General features: G+C 35.4%; 1 protein-coding gene across 2 annotated transcripts in view; it reads right to left on the bottom strand.

Moving 5' to 3' along the window:
* Window positions 1-1,218: 1,218 nt before the first annotated feature.
* Window positions 1,219-18,451, bottom strand: part of LOC106871176 (serine/threonine-protein phosphatase 4 regulatory subunit 4) — a 225,708-nt gene continuing 208,475 nt past the window's right edge. For both annotated transcript variants that reach the window (XM_089365402.1, XM_089365401.1), the window contains 10 exons: window positions 17,228-17,314; window positions 16,362-16,440; window positions 15,156-15,263; window positions 12,708-12,800; window positions 11,563-11,643; window positions 11,223-11,324; window positions 10,229-10,286; window positions 9,463-9,611; window positions 2,965-3,007; window positions 1,219-2,351 (listed from right to left, as the gene is read on the bottom strand). In XM_089365402.1, the coding sequence (XP_089221528.1) occupies window positions 2,327-2,351; window positions 2,965-3,007; window positions 9,463-9,611; window positions 10,229-10,286; window positions 11,223-11,324; window positions 11,563-11,643; window positions 12,708-12,800; window positions 15,156-15,263; window positions 16,362-16,440; window positions 17,228-17,314 (825 nt within the window). In that variant the 3' untranslated portion in view covers window positions 1,219-2,326. The remainder of the gene's footprint in view (window positions 2,352-2,964; window positions 3,008-9,462; window positions 9,612-10,228; window positions 10,287-11,222; window positions 11,325-11,562; window positions 11,644-12,707; window positions 12,801-15,155; window positions 15,264-16,361; window positions 16,441-17,227; window positions 17,315-18,451) is intronic.

Here is an 18,451-nt window from a genome sequence, read left to right as displayed (position 1 = left end):
GAAAATGTATTGTTTACATTAATAATTATTTTTACCTCTAACTCAGAAAGGCAATGAGATAATCACACATAGTTTCTATTTCTTTCTTTCTATACAGGCTGTCCATAGCTATAGAACAACTACAAAATAATAAATGTATAAATAATACAATTTGAATGATTAACTTATGATGATGATTTGAAGGAAAAACAAAACATTTTTCACAAGATATCCTTCTTTACATGAAACAATAAACTATATATACAGGCCTGTTTCTATATCAAAGTGGAACATACATCTAATAAATGGGAGAAGTGGAACTCAATACATAAAGTAGAATATATATATATATATATATATTATCAGTTGTGACTTGATGAAATAGACACAGGTGAAGGTGTTGAGCTGGCAGAAACGTTAGCACGCTGGGCGAAATGCTTAGCGGTATTTCATCCGTCTTTACGTTCTGAGTTCAAATTCCACCAAGGTCAACTTTATTTTTCATCCTTTCGGGGTTGATAAATTAAGTACCAGTCGTGTACTGGAGTCAATCTAATCGACTGCCCCCCCCCCCAAAAAAAAATTTCGGGCCTTGTGCCTAGAATAGAAAAGAATATAGACAGAGGTGACTTTAGAGCCCAGTTTTATGCCAGATCATAAATCAAAGATATATAACATCAAATCTATATATAGCAAAATATTTGACATTCCAGAAAGTAGAAAATTACTATTTTTAAATCTCATAACAAGAGATATTCAGCAACAGTACTTTGTAGAAAAGATTGTTTGCCAACATAACATGGCAGTCCTGGTTTAGGACTAATGTTGCTGTAATTTAGCCCCAGGAGACATCATCTCCAGCTGGCTATACGACACGATCTGTGTCCTTATATTTTAAAAAATATTCCAGAAGTCCTTTAAAAATATGCCAGAAAATTCTTTTAAAAAACATCGATTTTTCACAAGTTAGAGATTAAGATCTGCTCACTGATTTGCGAAAAATCTCTTTAATCATGTAAAAATCCAACAGTTTTTTTGTATGGAATTTTTGAGTAAGTTCAATATTTTATTACATACACATTCAATATTTAAAATCTTATTTAGTTTGCTATGGCAGGAAAATTTAAGCACTCCACAATTAATGTAGGTAATCACGCACATACACACACACACACACACACACTATGCGAAACATTTCCCCCTATATGATTTTCCTGAAATTATTTTATTCTTTCAAAATGGTTTTATTGTTGTTTTTACATTTTTTTTGTATATTTTTCTCTAATTATTCAAAATGAACTCCTCTCTTCCCTTTTTCACAAAGATATAAATATTTGGCAACTATAAGCTTTTATGACTTTATTTTAAATTAAGATTATTCCTGAGTTTAAAAAAAAAAATTGGGGGTTGAAAAAAAATGAAGCTGTTTAAGGGTTGTTCTGCAATAATAATAATTATTATTATATTTAAGGTGTTATATAGACTAAAGATAGTGTTGGAATACAAAGGGCTTTGAGGTAGTCTGCATCTGCGGCAAGTGTCAGCTAATTGACAAGGCATAAAATGAGATGTACTATCGGTAACCTATGATGAAATATCATATTCTCTCTGTCTCTCATGATATTTCTTCCCCTCACAGTGCACCAAAGTACCTCACTTTTGGCTGTAGACTAAAAAATTAAGTTTTGTTTCATTATCTAACAAATTTAAATTTGTTAGAGTCAAAACTCAAATCAAACATTTTTATAAAACATGGCAGGGTTTTTTGTTTTTGGATTTTCATTTTTGAAATTTTTTTCTCTCTTTTTTATTCTTTATCACAAACAAACCTTGAACAGGGAAGAATTCAGTAAGTTATTCCAAAATTCAATACAAAACACTTTGTTCAAATAAATAAAATGTTATCACAAAAAAAGGGACAGTATTCTTGCATTTCAATTGAAACAATTATATTAAGTTCTTGAAAATATAATTAATAATAATTAATAATTCAACTCATAATAAATTTTGGCGTTTTCTTGAGACAAAAAAAAATAATAAACAGGAAAAGAATAAAAACAAAAAAACTCCAACCACATTAAGAAAATATCTCTGTAAATCTATTTTCAAGTCCAACAAAATATATTCTTAGACCACATGATCCTATGTCACTGGGATAGAACAAAAGTGGTCAAAATTTTAGCAGTACAAACTTTATAGCAGATTTAAGGCATCAGCTGTAAGTACCCTAGAAAATGGTACAGTTCAATAGTCTCATAAGGGAGCAGCATCCTACTGGATGGAATCTCTTGCAGAGTTTAAAGCTAACAAATCTACAGCAAAGCTGATACAATTAGGACATTGGAGGTCATTTTGTGACAGAACTCTTTGGCCTGTAAATAAGAAAAAAAGAGAAAAACAAAAAGAAGTTTTATAACAAATTATTACAAGTAGGAAGAAATTTACAGACATACATAAACTGCATCATGTGACTCAATAACATGCCACATAACCAGCAGAAAAGAAAGCAGAAAGTGCAATGTTATTTTGTTATATATATGTTATGTAGGCAAGCGGCATCATGTGGCCTCTGAAATATGTGCATGATGGATCACATTGCACTACATGTTGGGTAAGTTTTCTTTTAATTTTTCTTATCATGGTCTTGGGTCAACCCCAAACCTTATCAGTGAAACTGAGAAGACAGAAACTAGTCAAGCATCTGTCAGGTGGACCATAACTGTAAATCAAAAATGAAACCAGCCTCCAGAGCACATGTTTGTGGAATATCCACTTACACTACAATTAAACAAGTCAGTTGATTAATCAACTGGAATACTGTTGGTCATTATAACCCATGCGAGACATCACATCACCACACACACACAGAAGAGCAATTTATATATGACCAATCCTGCTTTGTTAATAAGGTAAATTGGTGTGAAGCTCATAGAAATGGTAAAACAATAATATTAAGGATCACAAGAAGACAGACTGAGGTCTTACCTTTCTAGACTTTTGCTTAGATATCCTGTTCGGTTAACCAACCCTGAAATAAAGCAACAATTCCATGAAGAATCTCTAAACTATTCTAAATAGTAACAATATAATTTTTTTCTTTCTACTATAAGGACAAGACCTGAAATTTTGGGAGAAAAAGGGGAGGGGGCAGCATTCAATTTCATTGACCCCAGTACTTGATTGATACTTTGTTTTTTTTTTGGCATGAAAGAATGAAAGGCAAAGTCAACTTTGGTGGAATTTGAACTCAGAATATAAAGTAGAAGCATTTTGTGTGGCATGTAAATGATTCTGTCTTTGTATATAATTTGCTTTCAACAAGTAGTGAGAACTCTCTAGTCTTGCACAAAATCTTCAGTTCTAGTGCAATGACAAAAATATACCCAGAACATTTGGATAAATTCTTGGGATTAAGAAGGGTATTCAACTGAAGAAACCACGTCAGAAATTCCTTGATTCATCTAGGAGGGCAGTAATGGAATAAGAACTGGTTTGGATTGTGAAGATTTGTTTAACCTTTCCATAACTATATTTTTAATATCACTGTAATTTAATCAACGTCCTTAGCTGCCATTAATTACTACATCCAGTAATGACTGCACTGTAGTTAATATAATAAAATGCTAATTACACATTGTAGTATAATTAGCAATTTATGTTAATTACATAGTAATTAACATACTGCAGTAGATACCATGAGAGTAACACACATTGGTTTTTGGTACAAAATGCATTCTCGTTTATATTGCTAGTCATATCAATCCCAACCATTTCCAGTGCCAAGACCATCAGACCATTTAATAATATAGTATCATATATATATGTGAATGCGCATGGCTTAGTGGTTAGGGTGTCAACATCATGATCGCAAGATTGTGGTTTCGATTCCTGGACCGGGCGACGCGTTGTGTTCTTGAGCAAAACATTTCATTTCACGTTACTCCAGTCCACTCAGCTGGCAAAAATGAGTAACGCTGCGATGGACTGGCGTCCCATCCAGCTGGGGAACACATACGCCATTGAAACTGGGAAACCGGGCCCATGAGCCTGGTTAGGCTTTAAAAGGGCGCATTTATTTTTTATTATCATATATATATATATATACACACACACAGGGTATCCCCCAAACTGTACACACATTTTAATAGGTGAAAGCTCAATTTTCATTTCTTTTTAGATTCAATCCATTAGAAGTAATGAAGAATAGGGTCAGAGTAAGCTTTTAACAAAAGAAATTTATCCTTAAGCACTACTATAAGTTTGAAAACACAATCAAAGTGCACAGATAGACTAGGAGGGAGTTTGAAACAGATCCATGTATATGACTTGCTATCTGTAGAATTAGAGATAAGTTTGAAGCAGATGGAACTGTTCAGAATGCCACAAGAAACATTCTGTTGAAGAGATACACATATCAATTTTGTTAACTTGAAATAAAAACTGCTTCATTCTCATCATTGTTTGATGTCTGCTTTCCATGCTGGCATGAGTTGGACGATTTGATTGAAAAGTGGGAAATCAGGGAACTGCACCAGGCTCCAATCTGATCTGGCAAGGTTTCTACGGCTGGATGCCCTTCTTAACGCCAACCACTTCAAGTTTAGTGGGTGCTTTTTATGTGCCACTGGTACGGGTGACATTATCCTGACACTGGCATTTGCCATGACTACAGTCTCACTTGGCTTGACAGGTCAACACAAGCATGATATATTGCCAAAGGTTTTGGTCACCTGTCACTGCCTCCACGAGGCCCAATGCTCGTACGGTACTTTTTATGTGCCACTGGCACAGGTTTCAGTCAGACGGCACTGGCATTGGCCATGACTGATTTCTCTAGGTTCAACAGCGGATCAAGAAACAGGAGAAGCAATCACACAATCAGCAAAGCACAAAATGGATATTCCTCTTTGACCTTGTCATACCATGTTCTCAGTATAGTGGGAATATCCATCATCATTGTTTAACATCCACCTTCCATGCATAAACAAATGGTAATGAGCAACATACGTAGAAAAAGAAGTTGAAATATTAAAAACAGACAACTGATTATGCTGTAGCTTTGTAGTCAAAGTGTGTTTCTGATGACACATTGTTTATGGTGTCCTCCATAGTTGTTATTTATTCTGGTTTTTGATAGCAAAAAAAAAAAAGTTTCTATAATGAAACAAGCATGTGATGAACCCAGTACATTGTCTTGTAAACAAGAAAGGTCTAGACCAGTGTTTCCCAAACTTTTTGTGCTAAATTGCAATATTGCCCACCTATTGACCAAAAAATTCCCCATTGCCCACCCGTGTAAAAAAAACCCTAACACAGCCCTCCCCACCACTGTATCATTTGACACACACACACACACACTATATCATTGACTCGTAGCCCTGTTAATGCCATTTGTACTAAATATGCGGTTGTTTACAAATCCCTTATTGTGGGCTTACTTTTGCCATTAGTGTGAATGAAATTCTAACGTTAGCTCTATATCATGCAGACAGATTAACTTCTGGAAACTTGTGCTTTCTTTTACACTGATTTTCATTTTCCCCAAATGAACCATTGATCAGAACTACAAATGCAAAAATAATTAATGATTGTATTATAAAGGAAAAGAATAAAACTTTTTAATGAGAACCATGCATCTGGTGCGATGCAGCTAGTGCAGATATATTCAGCTTCAAACTTGTCAACTTTAGCCACAAGCCTCCTCATTGTGTCACATCCAGTCCAATTCTTTTATGGGAAAGTAAAGTTCCAGCATGGTTAAAACCAGATTCAACCAGTTATAAGGTAGGAAAGGCAAGCAAAAGTAATTTCAGATGTTTCTACAGACTGGGGTAGGAATTCAATATACTCTGATGGTACCACAAGCCTTCTTTGCCATTATGGCGATATTGCATTGTGGAGTCATTGTCATTTTGTAATTCTATCAATTCCTCCTGAACGTCATCCTCGCAATCAACTGCATCGACCTCAAACGGATTTGGAATATTTAGCACAACAACATCTTGAAATCTCTCCACCGTGTCATCATGCAGTGATTGTAAATAGCTGCATTATGTAGTTAAATCCTCATCAACCAATTCATCTTTCAAAAAATCAAGTTCTGGAAATTGATGGAATTAACATTTTGAAATGTCTTAAACAACAGCAATTTTGAAATGAAGGTAGTGATAAATGATTTACAATTAACGAGAGTTTTTCTGTTTCCTTGCAATAACTTATTCAAGTCATTTAATTTTGTAAATATATCATAAAGAAAAAGATATTGCTCCTTGCAGCCATCAATGAAGCGGATAGTGGAGTATTTTTGATAAAACAGTTCAACAAAGCATAAAACACAGGTTGCTTTTGACAGCCACCACACTACAGTACGGTATAAGAGTTTAGTGTGGTCCTCATCATTTCTCTGACAGAGTTGATGGAAAATTCGATCAGACAAGGGACTGGACTTCAATTTGTTCACAGTCTTGATAACTAATTGTAGCGCATCATTCAATCTACTGTTCATATTTTTTGCCACTAAATGCTGCTGATGTGCCAAGCAATGAACAGTTAATATCTGGTGGGACATTTCCCGCTTTAGGAGAGATGAAAAACCTCTGTATCTTCCTATCATTGAAGGGGCTCCATCAGACACACAGGCAAGAATATTACTGAGTGGGATATTATGTTCAAAAAGGAAAGACTTGAGAGTGTGAAAAATAGTTGCACCTTTTGCATTAAGTGGCAATTTCTCTGTGAACATTTCCTCACAAGGTTGAAGGTCTTCGTTGAAATACAGAACATATACCATCAAACATTGATTGTCCACAACATCCACTTGTATAGAAAATTCAAAATGCTGGAGAATATTCTTTTCTACTCTAAGCACAAGGCCCAAAATTTTGGGGAGGGGGCTAGTCAATTAGATCAACCCCAGTACACAACTGGTACTTAATTTATCGGCCCCGAAAGGATGAAAGGCAAAGTCGACCTCAGTGGAATTTGAACTCAGAACGTAGCGGCAGGTGAAATACTGATAAGCATTTCGCCCAGTGTGCTGGAGAATATTGATGAGCTGATGTTTGGCATTGTTGGCCATTTCATCGATGCATCGAGAAATTGTGTTATTACTAAGTGGGATCTTCTTCATAATGTTATCGCGTGTTTCGTGCGTAATGTTTCTCCAATTGTGTGAGACTTCCCAGACTTAGCAACAAGCAATGCATTGTTGTATGATGCAATCAACCCATCATTCTCCTGTTTACTAGTTTCCTGGAGTTGCATGTGGAATGTTTGTATTTGCTTTTTGAAAGAGCAGCTCAGTTGCAAAAAGTATGATAACGGCTTATCTCCCTTGTCAGAATGCTTTGCATCAAAGTGATACGTCAAGTGTGAAGGTTTCATTGCTTCGTTGGTCAATGTTTGATAGCAAAGAATGCACATTGGTAACTGCATCACAAAGGCAGTATGGTATTCCCAAAGAGAAGAAGAAGAGCAGAGTCAGATGACATGCCTTTACTGGAGCAAATACGGATCTAGTACGTTTGGTTGCCAGCATTTCAAAAATTAAAGTTTATCAAAAATTTTAGAATTTGGCACATTAATGTACTTTTCCAAGCTAAATTATTGGAGTTATTCAACTTTTTCTTGAAAAATGTTTTTAAAAAGTTATAGAGGTTTAAAGTTTGATCATTTTCACCAAGTCAAGAAACACGATTTCAAAGCTGTCATTTTGCATGTGACTGCACATTTTGTCAACGTCCTGAAAATAGCACGTGTGTTTTGATATGAAACCACAGATTTACACGTGACATTTACTCCTTATAACTTTTTTACTTTTCAGAATTTTCAGAAAATTTTTGCGAATTTACATTCTATATGCAGGACTTCATATGATTATGGAAAAAAAAATTGTAGTGGAGTGTGATTTAAGGCCTAGGTCTATTTGGCTGCTATTTTTAGCATGCATGACAACCATCTCAATGTCTGTGACAAAAATATTCGATCGATAAACAAATCAATAAAAGTGCATCCTTATTCTAGTCATGCCTAGATATAGGTAAATGCAGACTTAATTTCTAAAAACTCATTGTCTCCCACAAAATGTTCACATCACCCATCAAAATCTCAAATCACCCACCATTTTATGGTAGTCGAAAGGAAACCGGCCTATTCTTCAGAATTATTTTCATGATTCTGTCCATATGTTTGTCTGCAATCATTACACTTGAGATATGTATGCAACTTTTTAGTCTTATGCTCAGGAGCCCAGGTGGAAGGTAAAGTTAGACAGAAGGGCTCAGAACAATTCCTTAAACAACATTTTGATGTAAATACTACAAATCAATTTATGTGTGTGTGTGTGTGTTCTTTTACTGGTTTCAGTCATTTGACTGCGGCCACGCTGGAGCACCACTTTAAAGGGTTTTAGTCAAAGAAATCAATCTCAGGACTTATTCTTTGTAAGCCTAGTATTTATTCTATCAGTTTCTTTTGCCTAACTGCTATGTTACGGGGACATAAATGCACCAGCATTAGGTGTCAAGCAATGGTGGGGGGACACAGATACACACACACACATCATTTCATGTCCGCTTTCCATGCTGGCATGGGTTGGATGATTTGACTGAGGACTGGCAAACCAGATGGCTCCAATCTGATCTGGCAGTGTTTCTACAGCTGGATGCCCTTCCTAACACCAACCACTCTAAGAGTGTAGTGGGTGCTTTTACGTGCCACCGGCACAAGGGCCGGTCAGGCAGTACTGACAACGGCCACACTCAAATGGTGTTTTTTACATCACAGGATTCAGTCCAGGGGCACTGGCAATGACCTCGCTCAAATATTTTACGTGCCAGTAAGGCGCCGCTGGTAACGATCATGCTCAAATGGTGCTTGTTACATGCTACTAGCATGGAAGCCAGTCAGCTGCTTTGGCAACGATCACGCTTGGATGGTGCTCCACTAGCATGGATGCCAGTCATTGAATTTGATTTTGATTTCACTTGCCTCAACAGGTCTTCGCAAGCAAAGTTTAGTGTCCAACGAAGGAAAGGTATGCATAAGTGGGCTGGCTACACCTCTGGTAAAGACCACAGGTTATGGTCTCACTTGGCTTGCCGGGTCTTCTCATGCACTGCATATTTCCAAAGGTCCCGGTCACTAGTCATCGCCTCGGTGAGGCCTAAGGTTCAAAGGTCATGCTTCACCACCTCATCCCAGGTCTTCCTGGGTCTACCTCTTCCACAGGTTCCCTCAACTGCTAGGGTATGACACTTTTTCACACAGCTATCCTCATCCATTCTTGCCAGATGACCATACCAGCGCAATCGTCTCTTTTGCACATCACATCTGATGCTTCGCACACAATGGGCTTCTTTCAGTCTCCGTCTTCCAAATCCACTCACAGGGCTACACACACACACATATATATATATATAGATACACGCACACACAAACACATTCTTTGTTAGCATGTGTGGAGAGAGATTAAATTAAGCATACCATGATCTGATGAATTATCTGTTGTTGTTGTTGTTGTTATTGTTGCTGTTGCTGTTGTTGTTGTAGAATTGGTGGTTGCCGTAGAAGCAGCTGTGGTGGTGGTAGTGGTGGTAGTGGTGGTGGTGGTTGTGCTGTTGTTCTTGCGAATACTGAAAATAATGTTTACAGAAAATAAATTATAAATTTATAACAACAAAAAGAAATTTCAGCCTCAGTTGGAGCATTCCTCAATATTTGGCTGAGATAGTAACATTTTGTTTTATGGCAGCATGTTTTTGGATATTTATTCCTTCCAATAGTTTTGTTCCATTTAGAAAACTACAGCTACAGTTGAAGTTTATTTAACAAATTACATTTTTAAAATTGTAATTTTAATTTATGGAGGGACAAAATGTTCATTGAAAATATTAACAAAAGTAATAAAAAATATGTAGTAATTATTAGATGTTAATGATTTATTATTCTGATTCCAAGGATCTAAACTTTGAAGGATTTTAGTTGTGATGGCAAGTCTGAAACTGAAAAACTAAAGTTCAACTTTTGGTCCTTCTAAAAATAAAAAAATAAAAAAATAAAAAAATAAAAAAAAAACTCTGGAGGATTGTAATTTGTGTTTGATAAAGATTAATTGAAATTTTTATAATATTAGTGATATATACACTCTCCATACAACATAAATGGAAACTTCTAAATTAAGTAAAATTTTATCAAAGTAATGATTTTTTTCCCTGATCCAAATAGACATTTCATTCAAAATTTGACTTACTTATTGGAACTAGTTGGTTTAATTCCTGATTTTGCTTGTTTTTGAACTCCAGCTGAAGCTTGAAAATAAGAAAAGAAACAGTTTAGGAAAATAATGGAGAAAGTTTTAAATTGTGAACATGTGTTCCAGCATGGCCACAGTCAAATGGCTGAAACAAGTAAAAGAATAAAAGAAAGAAAAGAATGGTAAACATCAATGTTGTATGAGCTTTCTACATGGTTTAGGAGTTTCATTCAATCACGTGATACATGTTCACATGGAGGAAACATCTCACCTCTCCATGCAGAAAATATGTCACTTCCCCAGCATGAATATCAGCCCACATGCAGGACACGTTCCTTTCTACATGTGTAAATGCACCATATTCTGGCAATACAGAACGGGTGAAACCTCACAATGTTTCTATATTGAGACATTGAGAAAACAGAAGTAACAACATTGAATAATTAATTGAAAACTGAATATAAATGGATGGTGATTGGTAAAGTAGATATATAATGTGAACCAGTGGTGGTGGTGATGGTGTTGCAGGCAGAAATACTACTGTTTGACTAACATCCATTCTACCATGCTAGTATTGGTTGAATTGGGGGAGTTGAGACAAGATTTTACAGCTGGATGTTCTTCATGGTGATAATGTTGGTAGAATATTAATTATAAACACATGATCACAACATTTGTGGTCGAGGCAAAGGAAATGGAAAAAGTATAGTTAGAAAGAAATCAACTAACTGGTTCTTCATTTAACCTACCTCAAAAAGATGAAAGCCAATGTTGACTTCCATGAGATTTGAAACCAAAACAGAAAGCTATGCAATGAAATACTACACAATACGTTCTCTATTGTTCTGCTTATTCACTGCTTTAGTTACATTAAGACAATGATTATTCTAATGATGATGATTTGAATGATGTTTATTTTTCTGTAAATCTAATCAAAAGAAGTTGAAAAACGTTTTCAAAGAGGAAAATATTGTTGCACAGAAATACTTACTGGGAATATGTGATACAGTGGTAGGTGAGGGTGGTCGAACTGGCGTGGATACTCGAGGAATACGCGTGTTGTTACATAAACGAGTTTCAGCTGATTTACCATCTAAAAACAAATTGGCTTTCATTAAAAATAATTCATAAACACATACAATGATGACTGTAAATTCGTATATATTTTACAAAAGCAATAATAGTAAATATAATTTATTATATTGTGATTTCGGTTTTGCCGGGTCAAAGCTAATCTGGAATTTAAACGGTAACAACAACAACAACAACTATAATAACTTTTCTGAGTATTTTAAAATTAATTTCCATAAAACTAAAATAAATCATCTTACCTTTTGGTGTAGGAAGAGAAGATGTACCTATCACAGGTATTTTTGTGTCTCTTTTGCCAGTAGAGTCCACAAGCTTTGAATCTGGTTTGGAGAATTAAATAAAGTAAAATGAAAAAAAAACAAAAAAAAACACATTTAACTATATAAACCAAAACTTCCACATCTTCTGATTGGTACGGGTGGTGTGCGGAGGAGAAAAGAAGACTTACAGATAGCAGGGTTGGGGAAGGGAAGGGAAGAAGAGATATTCAAAGCAGGTAATGGGGCAAAGTGGGTGATGGGAGGGTAAAGGAACAGGGGAAGATGTGGTGGTAGGGCCAGGGTAGAGGTGAAAGGAAAGGGCAAAGATGAAGGAGAAGGTGGGGGTTGGGGCAGTTAAGAGGTGATAGGAGAGCAGAAAGATGCCAACAGCAGGGCTAAGAAAAATTTGGTGGCAGCAACAGAAAAGTATCATAGAACAGCAAAAGTAATCAAAAATATAAAAAAGAAAAAAGGAAATAAGTAGCTAGAGACGGATGGGGAGGAAGCAGTGCCCCCCTCCCACTTCTCAACCAGTCTATATTATATTAGAAATATTCAGAAACTAAGACTCTAACCATTCCAAGTATCACCATAATGGATTCCACTGAATAACAGTCAACTCCTGCCAGAAGGAACATACCATTCACTTCCCAATTGTATTTGATTTTATTCAACATTAACCATGATTGCACAATGGTGTAACTTGATCTTCTGTGAGCCAAGATCCATTTTTGGCAGAAACAGTAGGGTTTTGGATTAAAGAAATTGATACAACATTGAAAGAGCAATGTCTCCACCACCACCAACAACACTCTGTTCCTCTGAAAAACTAAGTTACATACACAACGCATTCGTCTCTCCTCTTGACACCCCCACACCACACTATAACTGATAATTTCTCCTCAGAATGTCAACCCTCTGAAATTCCTGCAGACATCAACTTACACATTTTCAAGTAGAACACCATTAACCAGTCTTGGAGGTCATGTGAGAGCTTCAGGCATTGTCCATTCCACAGGACTAAACTTCAAATATGCACAACACACATTTCATATTTAAAGATTGAAAAGTTATGATCTCTATAAGTTTGTCACAAAAAAGAAAAAAAAAAAAGAGCATCTTACCTCGTTTAGGAATTTGTGAAGCAGAACATATTGAAGATGTGGATCGGGATTTAACTAGACGACAGTTTGGTATCGAAGAACCTTTGGTTTTAACTGCAAATTTAATTAAAAACCAACAACAAAATCTTTAAAATTATCAATCAAAAAAATAATCAAAATTTTATAAATTGGATCTAAAAAATAAATATTTTTTTTAGTTTTAAATAAATGTAATTTTTAAAATAATTGACTGTATTAATCATTTATTATACAAATTTATCATACAACATTGAAAAGAATATTGTCTAAATAAAAGTCAATTCAAAACAGTCTTTTATAATCTCTGATTAAAATATATCTTTTACCCCACTCTACCCTCTACATCAGTGATATAAAAACTGCATTATTGTCAACTTATATAATAAACTGTTGTGTGTGTATGTATGTGTCTTCATCTATTCATCCATGCGGTCAGTAAACCAGTACATTAATCTCACTGCCTCTGTGGTCAGCAAGTGGTACAATATCAAAATAATTGTTTCTACTATCGTTAATTTTGGGTGACAGGGATAGTTGATTATATTGGCCCCGGTGCTTAACTGGTACTTATTTCCTTGACTCAGAAAGGAAGAAGTTGACCTTGGTAGAATTTGAGCTCAAAATGTAGACGAAATGCTCATCACTGTCCAGTGTGCTAACAATTTTGCCAGCTCATTATCAGAATAATAGTCTTGTACATCTTTAAGCTTGTAGTTTAATTTAAAAGTTCATAACTCAAGAAATATATTCAGAGTACCAGTAAACTAACATCACACACACAAGTATGTATAACATAAACAACCCCAACCACTCTCACTCACGCCAACAGAACAGACTGGTCACCTGACCTGATGGAGATGTCAGCCATATTGGACAAAGTAAAATCAGAAAAATGGCATAAGTAATTACTCAGGGTAGGCATTTATAAAATATTACGGAGATGTACTTGCATAGCAAGTGACCTGATCTGAGATCATGTGCTGAAAACAATTGCAGCGTGGAAGGTATTTATAAGCCATTTAAGAAACATAAAAAAACCCTTAGATTCACTTCAATATTTAAATTTAATTTGCCAAAATATTTTCGTCGCTTTGAGGCTGCAACCTGTTCACTGATGCAACACGGAATTTTGTCAGTGAACAAGTTGCGGTCTTAAAGCAATGAAAATATTTTGGCAAATTAAATTTAAATGTTGAAGTGAATCTAACGGATTTTGTGTGTTATTTTAAATGGCTTATAAATACCTTCCAAGCTGCAATTGATTTATAAAATATGTTGATAAAAGATTTCAACATTATGAGACAGTAAAAAATATTTTAGCAACAAAAAATTATTTAGTTAGACACACACACACACACATATGTATATCTGGATGTATGTATGTATATGTAAATAAATTTGTGGTAATCACAGCCATCATCCTACAGGTACTATGTGGTTAAATAAATAAATATATATACATACACACACACACACATGGGTTGTGTGGCTAAGTCTGCTTCCCAACTACATGGTTTCAGGTTCAGTCCCACTGTAAAGCAACTTGAACAAGTGTCTTTTGATATAGCCCAGGGACTACCAGTCTTATGAGTGGATTTGGTTAACAAAATCTTAAATCTGTTGTGTGTTCACGCACACATGTATTATATATATGTATACGTGTGTGTGTGTTTACACTTGAGATCGTTTGTCGCAAGCAGTATTGTTGTCACTTTTCCAGTCAACAAAATGCTTTCTCACTTTTCACTTTTGTAGATGTATGGAATAAGAGATTCCCTACCAGAAAATCAGGTAAAGCTTAGTGACAGGAAGGCTATTTGACTGCAAAACAATGTTATAAGAAATACATTTGTCTAATTTTAATGTCCATCTTTTGTCTATGCTTGGGTAGGACAGGGACATATTTAAAGCAGGATTTTGAAAGTTGAATGTTTTTCTTGTCATCAGCCCCAATCCCAATCCTTGCTTTTCAAGTCAGGAATTAAAAAAATTCCACAGGCCTTAGAAAGCAAAGACACACGATCTTTATCAACAAGGAATGTAAACATAACAATGTTTAGTTGAGATGGTGACAAACAGCTTTACAATTTCAATATTTGTGCATGTACACACATACATGTGACATTCTTCCACACAGTTTCCATCTACCAAATTCCCTCATGAGACATTAGTTAACCTAGAGTAGAAAATACTTATCTACAATGCTGTGCAGTAGGGCTGAACCCAAAACTATAAAGCTACAAAGATAACTTCTTAAGAACAATGCACTGTATTTATGTCTTATAACTTAGTGATTTGACAAACAGATATTGATAAGAACCAAATTCAGAAATAAGTAGTGGGGCTGGGGCAATATATTTGATATAAATCCTTCGATGGGGTGCCCCAGTAGGGCCAAAGCCCTATAATATATATACATATATTCCTTACCCTTTGGTGAAGACACTGGTGTTAAACTGGATGAGCAATTACTTAAAGATTTTTTACATTCTTTTAATGGAGTTGGACTTGCTCGTTTCTCAGAAGTGGATTTCTGAGCTGAAAACAAAATAGAAAAAACAAAATAATTTTTTCATCAAAGAATATTTTTATTACAATACTGTTCAAGAAGGAATGGTATTCATCTTCCAATCTTACAAATTTATTTGTTCCATTAATGTACACGCATGCAAATGGCTTCCACACAGTTTCTGTCTACCAAATACACTATTGATTAACTCAAGTCTACAATCGAAGACAATTGTGGCTGTGTGGTTAGAAGTTTGCTTCCCAAACCACTATATGGTTTTCAGTCCCATTACATGGTACCTTAGTCAAGTGTCTCCTAATATGGCTCTCAGCTGACCAAAGCCTTATAAGTGAATCTAGTAGATGGAAACTGAAAGAAGCCTGTCACATATACCATCAATAGTTGAAACTTGTGCTTTATGCTGGTATGGGTTGGGCTGTTGGACAGGTTCCAATGATTGCAAGAACTGCACTGTGCAACAATGTCTGCTTTGGCATCATTTCTACAGCTGGAGGACCTTCCTCATACCAACCATTTTACAGTATGTACAGAGCTTTTGTTTTTAAGGCCACTAGTGCTTTTGAGGTTGTCATGCAGCTTTGTGCTAGGAGGTGAGGGGTTCAAGTATGAGAGAAACAGGTGGCCACAATACAACACACACACGCGTGTGTGTGTGTGTGTGTGTGTGTGTGTGTGTGCTACACTGTTTGCTTCATGATATTGAAGATCACATGAAGCAAACAATGTTGTTAGTGTCTTTTGTCAGCAAATCCCCTGCTTACATTGTACCCTTGAAGCTGTGTGACATAAACCCATTAATGAAAAAAAAACATGTAAGGGTTAATGTGAGAAAAGGTGTCTGGCTGTAAAATAAAACCTCAAATTTGTCCAACCCATGCTAGCATGGAAAGATGAACGTAAAACAAATGAATGTAAAGAAGATTGGGAATATGTTTTAAGTGCTGAACCATAAGAGAACATGTTCCATAATAAAGTTAAGAGATTACTCTATCTGGAAGACAAACCAACATAATGGACATAAATGGTGCCAGGTGTTTTTAGCTAAATTTTTAATCAATTATTTCTATAGAACTACAACAACAACCCCAGCACCCTTACATATTTACCTGAGACTTTTCTTGGAGAAGGAATTTTAGAAAATGGTACATCTTTCTTTACTTTTGATTTCTCTTCATTTTTTTCATCCTATAAAAAACAAAACCCCAAAAATATAAAAAAACAGGCATCTTAGGATGATTAACTTCAAATCAAAAATGCTTAACAGCTGTATCATTCATCTTAACATTCATTTCTTTTGATGCTTGTGAAATCTGGGAGGGTCTTCTCCAACTCAGCATCTCATCTCTTGTCACAGTCCATCATCGTCGGCATTATCAATTCACCCTCGAGATAAGCTTTTACCATTTCTCACCATATTTTCCCAAGTTCCCTTTTTCTGTGGGATTTTACCATTTATATAACTGGGCACATTTCACCAAATTGTCAGCCTTCAAACTACATTACACGTCCACACCAATGCATTCTTCTCTCTGGTATACTTCATCTAATTTCTCATACATTCTGATTTTCCTTCAGCTTATTTCTTCTCTGCCATTCATATACATCAACATTAAGTATCCAACAGAACCTGTTACTTTTTACTTTCCACCCTTCATATATTCTCCAAATTCAATATCCATATTTTGATACATTCACACCACTGCACTTCATATACAAGTATCAACCTATTCTTCATTCAAAACCAGAATCTCTTTTTTGCCAAAGAAAAGATTAAATAATAACCCCGTTAACATTTTACATCCAATTCTCACTTTATGCTTTAATAAAATCTTTGCTGCATACTGCTTCTTAGATTACCTCAGTAACAGATGCCATCAACTACTTCTAAAGGTCACTCTGACTATTTGAAAGACTTCATTTCACAAATTCTTTCACAGGTAACTGCTTGAAACACCTTACATTTACAACTTACATTTAGCAAACTTATTTCTTCAGCCTCTCGATGCAAATCTATCAAATCTTCGGCTGTCTGTAATTTCTCCTGAGTTTTTGATCCAAGCTGAAGATTTCAACAAAAACATGAAATGTTTAATGTTATTAGAATATAATATTGTCAGAAAGAGAATGACATAAATGAAGTAATTCTTCAGATAGTGGTCACGTAAAGATACTTTCCATATTTGGTAGTCTGTGTCAGTATGAATAATGGTTGTGAATAAATGCCAGAATTATGATAATATGATTATTTCAGAAGTTCAAACAACTGAACCAGCAACTCATTCAATTATAATGCAAGTGGCTGAATACTCCATAGCTGTGTGTACCTTTAATGTGTTTCTTAGACTAAAATCAGTATGACAAGTGTGTTTGATAAAGATGGTCTTTGAACTTCATCCATCCATCAACTGACAAAATTTGGGTTAATTCCTGGCTATGGCAGAAGACACTTGCCCAACATACCATGCAGTGGGACTGAATCCAGGACAACAGGATTAACAATCAACTTTATAACCATTTGATCATGACTGTAATTTAATATTAAACTTTTATTACCATATTTCTGTTGAAATAAACTGCTTTTATTTCAATTTTGTGGCATGTAGAAAGCACCATTCAAGCATGCCTGATGCCAGTGCTGCCTAACTGGCATGTAAGAAGCACCATCTGAATGTGGTCAATGCCAGTGTCTCCTGACTGGCTCCTGTGGCGGTGACACGTAAAATGCACCCATTACACTCTCAGAGTGGTTGGTGTTAAGAAGGGCATCCAGCTGTAGGAATCTTGCCAAATCAGACTGGAGCCTGGTGAAGCCTCCTGGTTTGCCAGTCCTCAGTCAAATCGTCCACCCCATGCCAGCATGGAAAGCGGATGTTAAACAGCAACGATGACAATGATGAATTGTTTTAATTAAGATTGCTTTAAAACAAGAAGCTTGTATAGAAGAACTAGGGGCAGTCTCAGGTAGGTTGCTGTCACTCAGGTTAATTACATACATATACAAATTAAATTTGGGTCATCAATTTGCTTAAAATTGGGAAAATAATATGTAATCATTATTCCTGGCAATAACATATACCAATTCTATGAAGACATCCTTTTAACTGACTAAAAATAATTCATTTTACAATAATTCATTAAAATATGAAGACATTGAGAGTTAATACAAGTATTTCAATCAATTGATAGAACATTGTTA

This window comes from Octopus bimaculoides, chromosome Z (genome assembly GCF_046866305.1).
Source record: "Octopus bimaculoides isolate indiv1 chromosome Z, ASM4686630v1, whole genome shotgun sequence".
In the NCBI taxonomy this organism is placed as follows: domain Eukaryota; kingdom Metazoa; phylum Mollusca; class Cephalopoda; order Octopoda; family Octopodidae; genus Octopus; species Octopus bimaculoides.
This window is presented reverse-complemented; position numbering and strand designations above follow the sequence as displayed.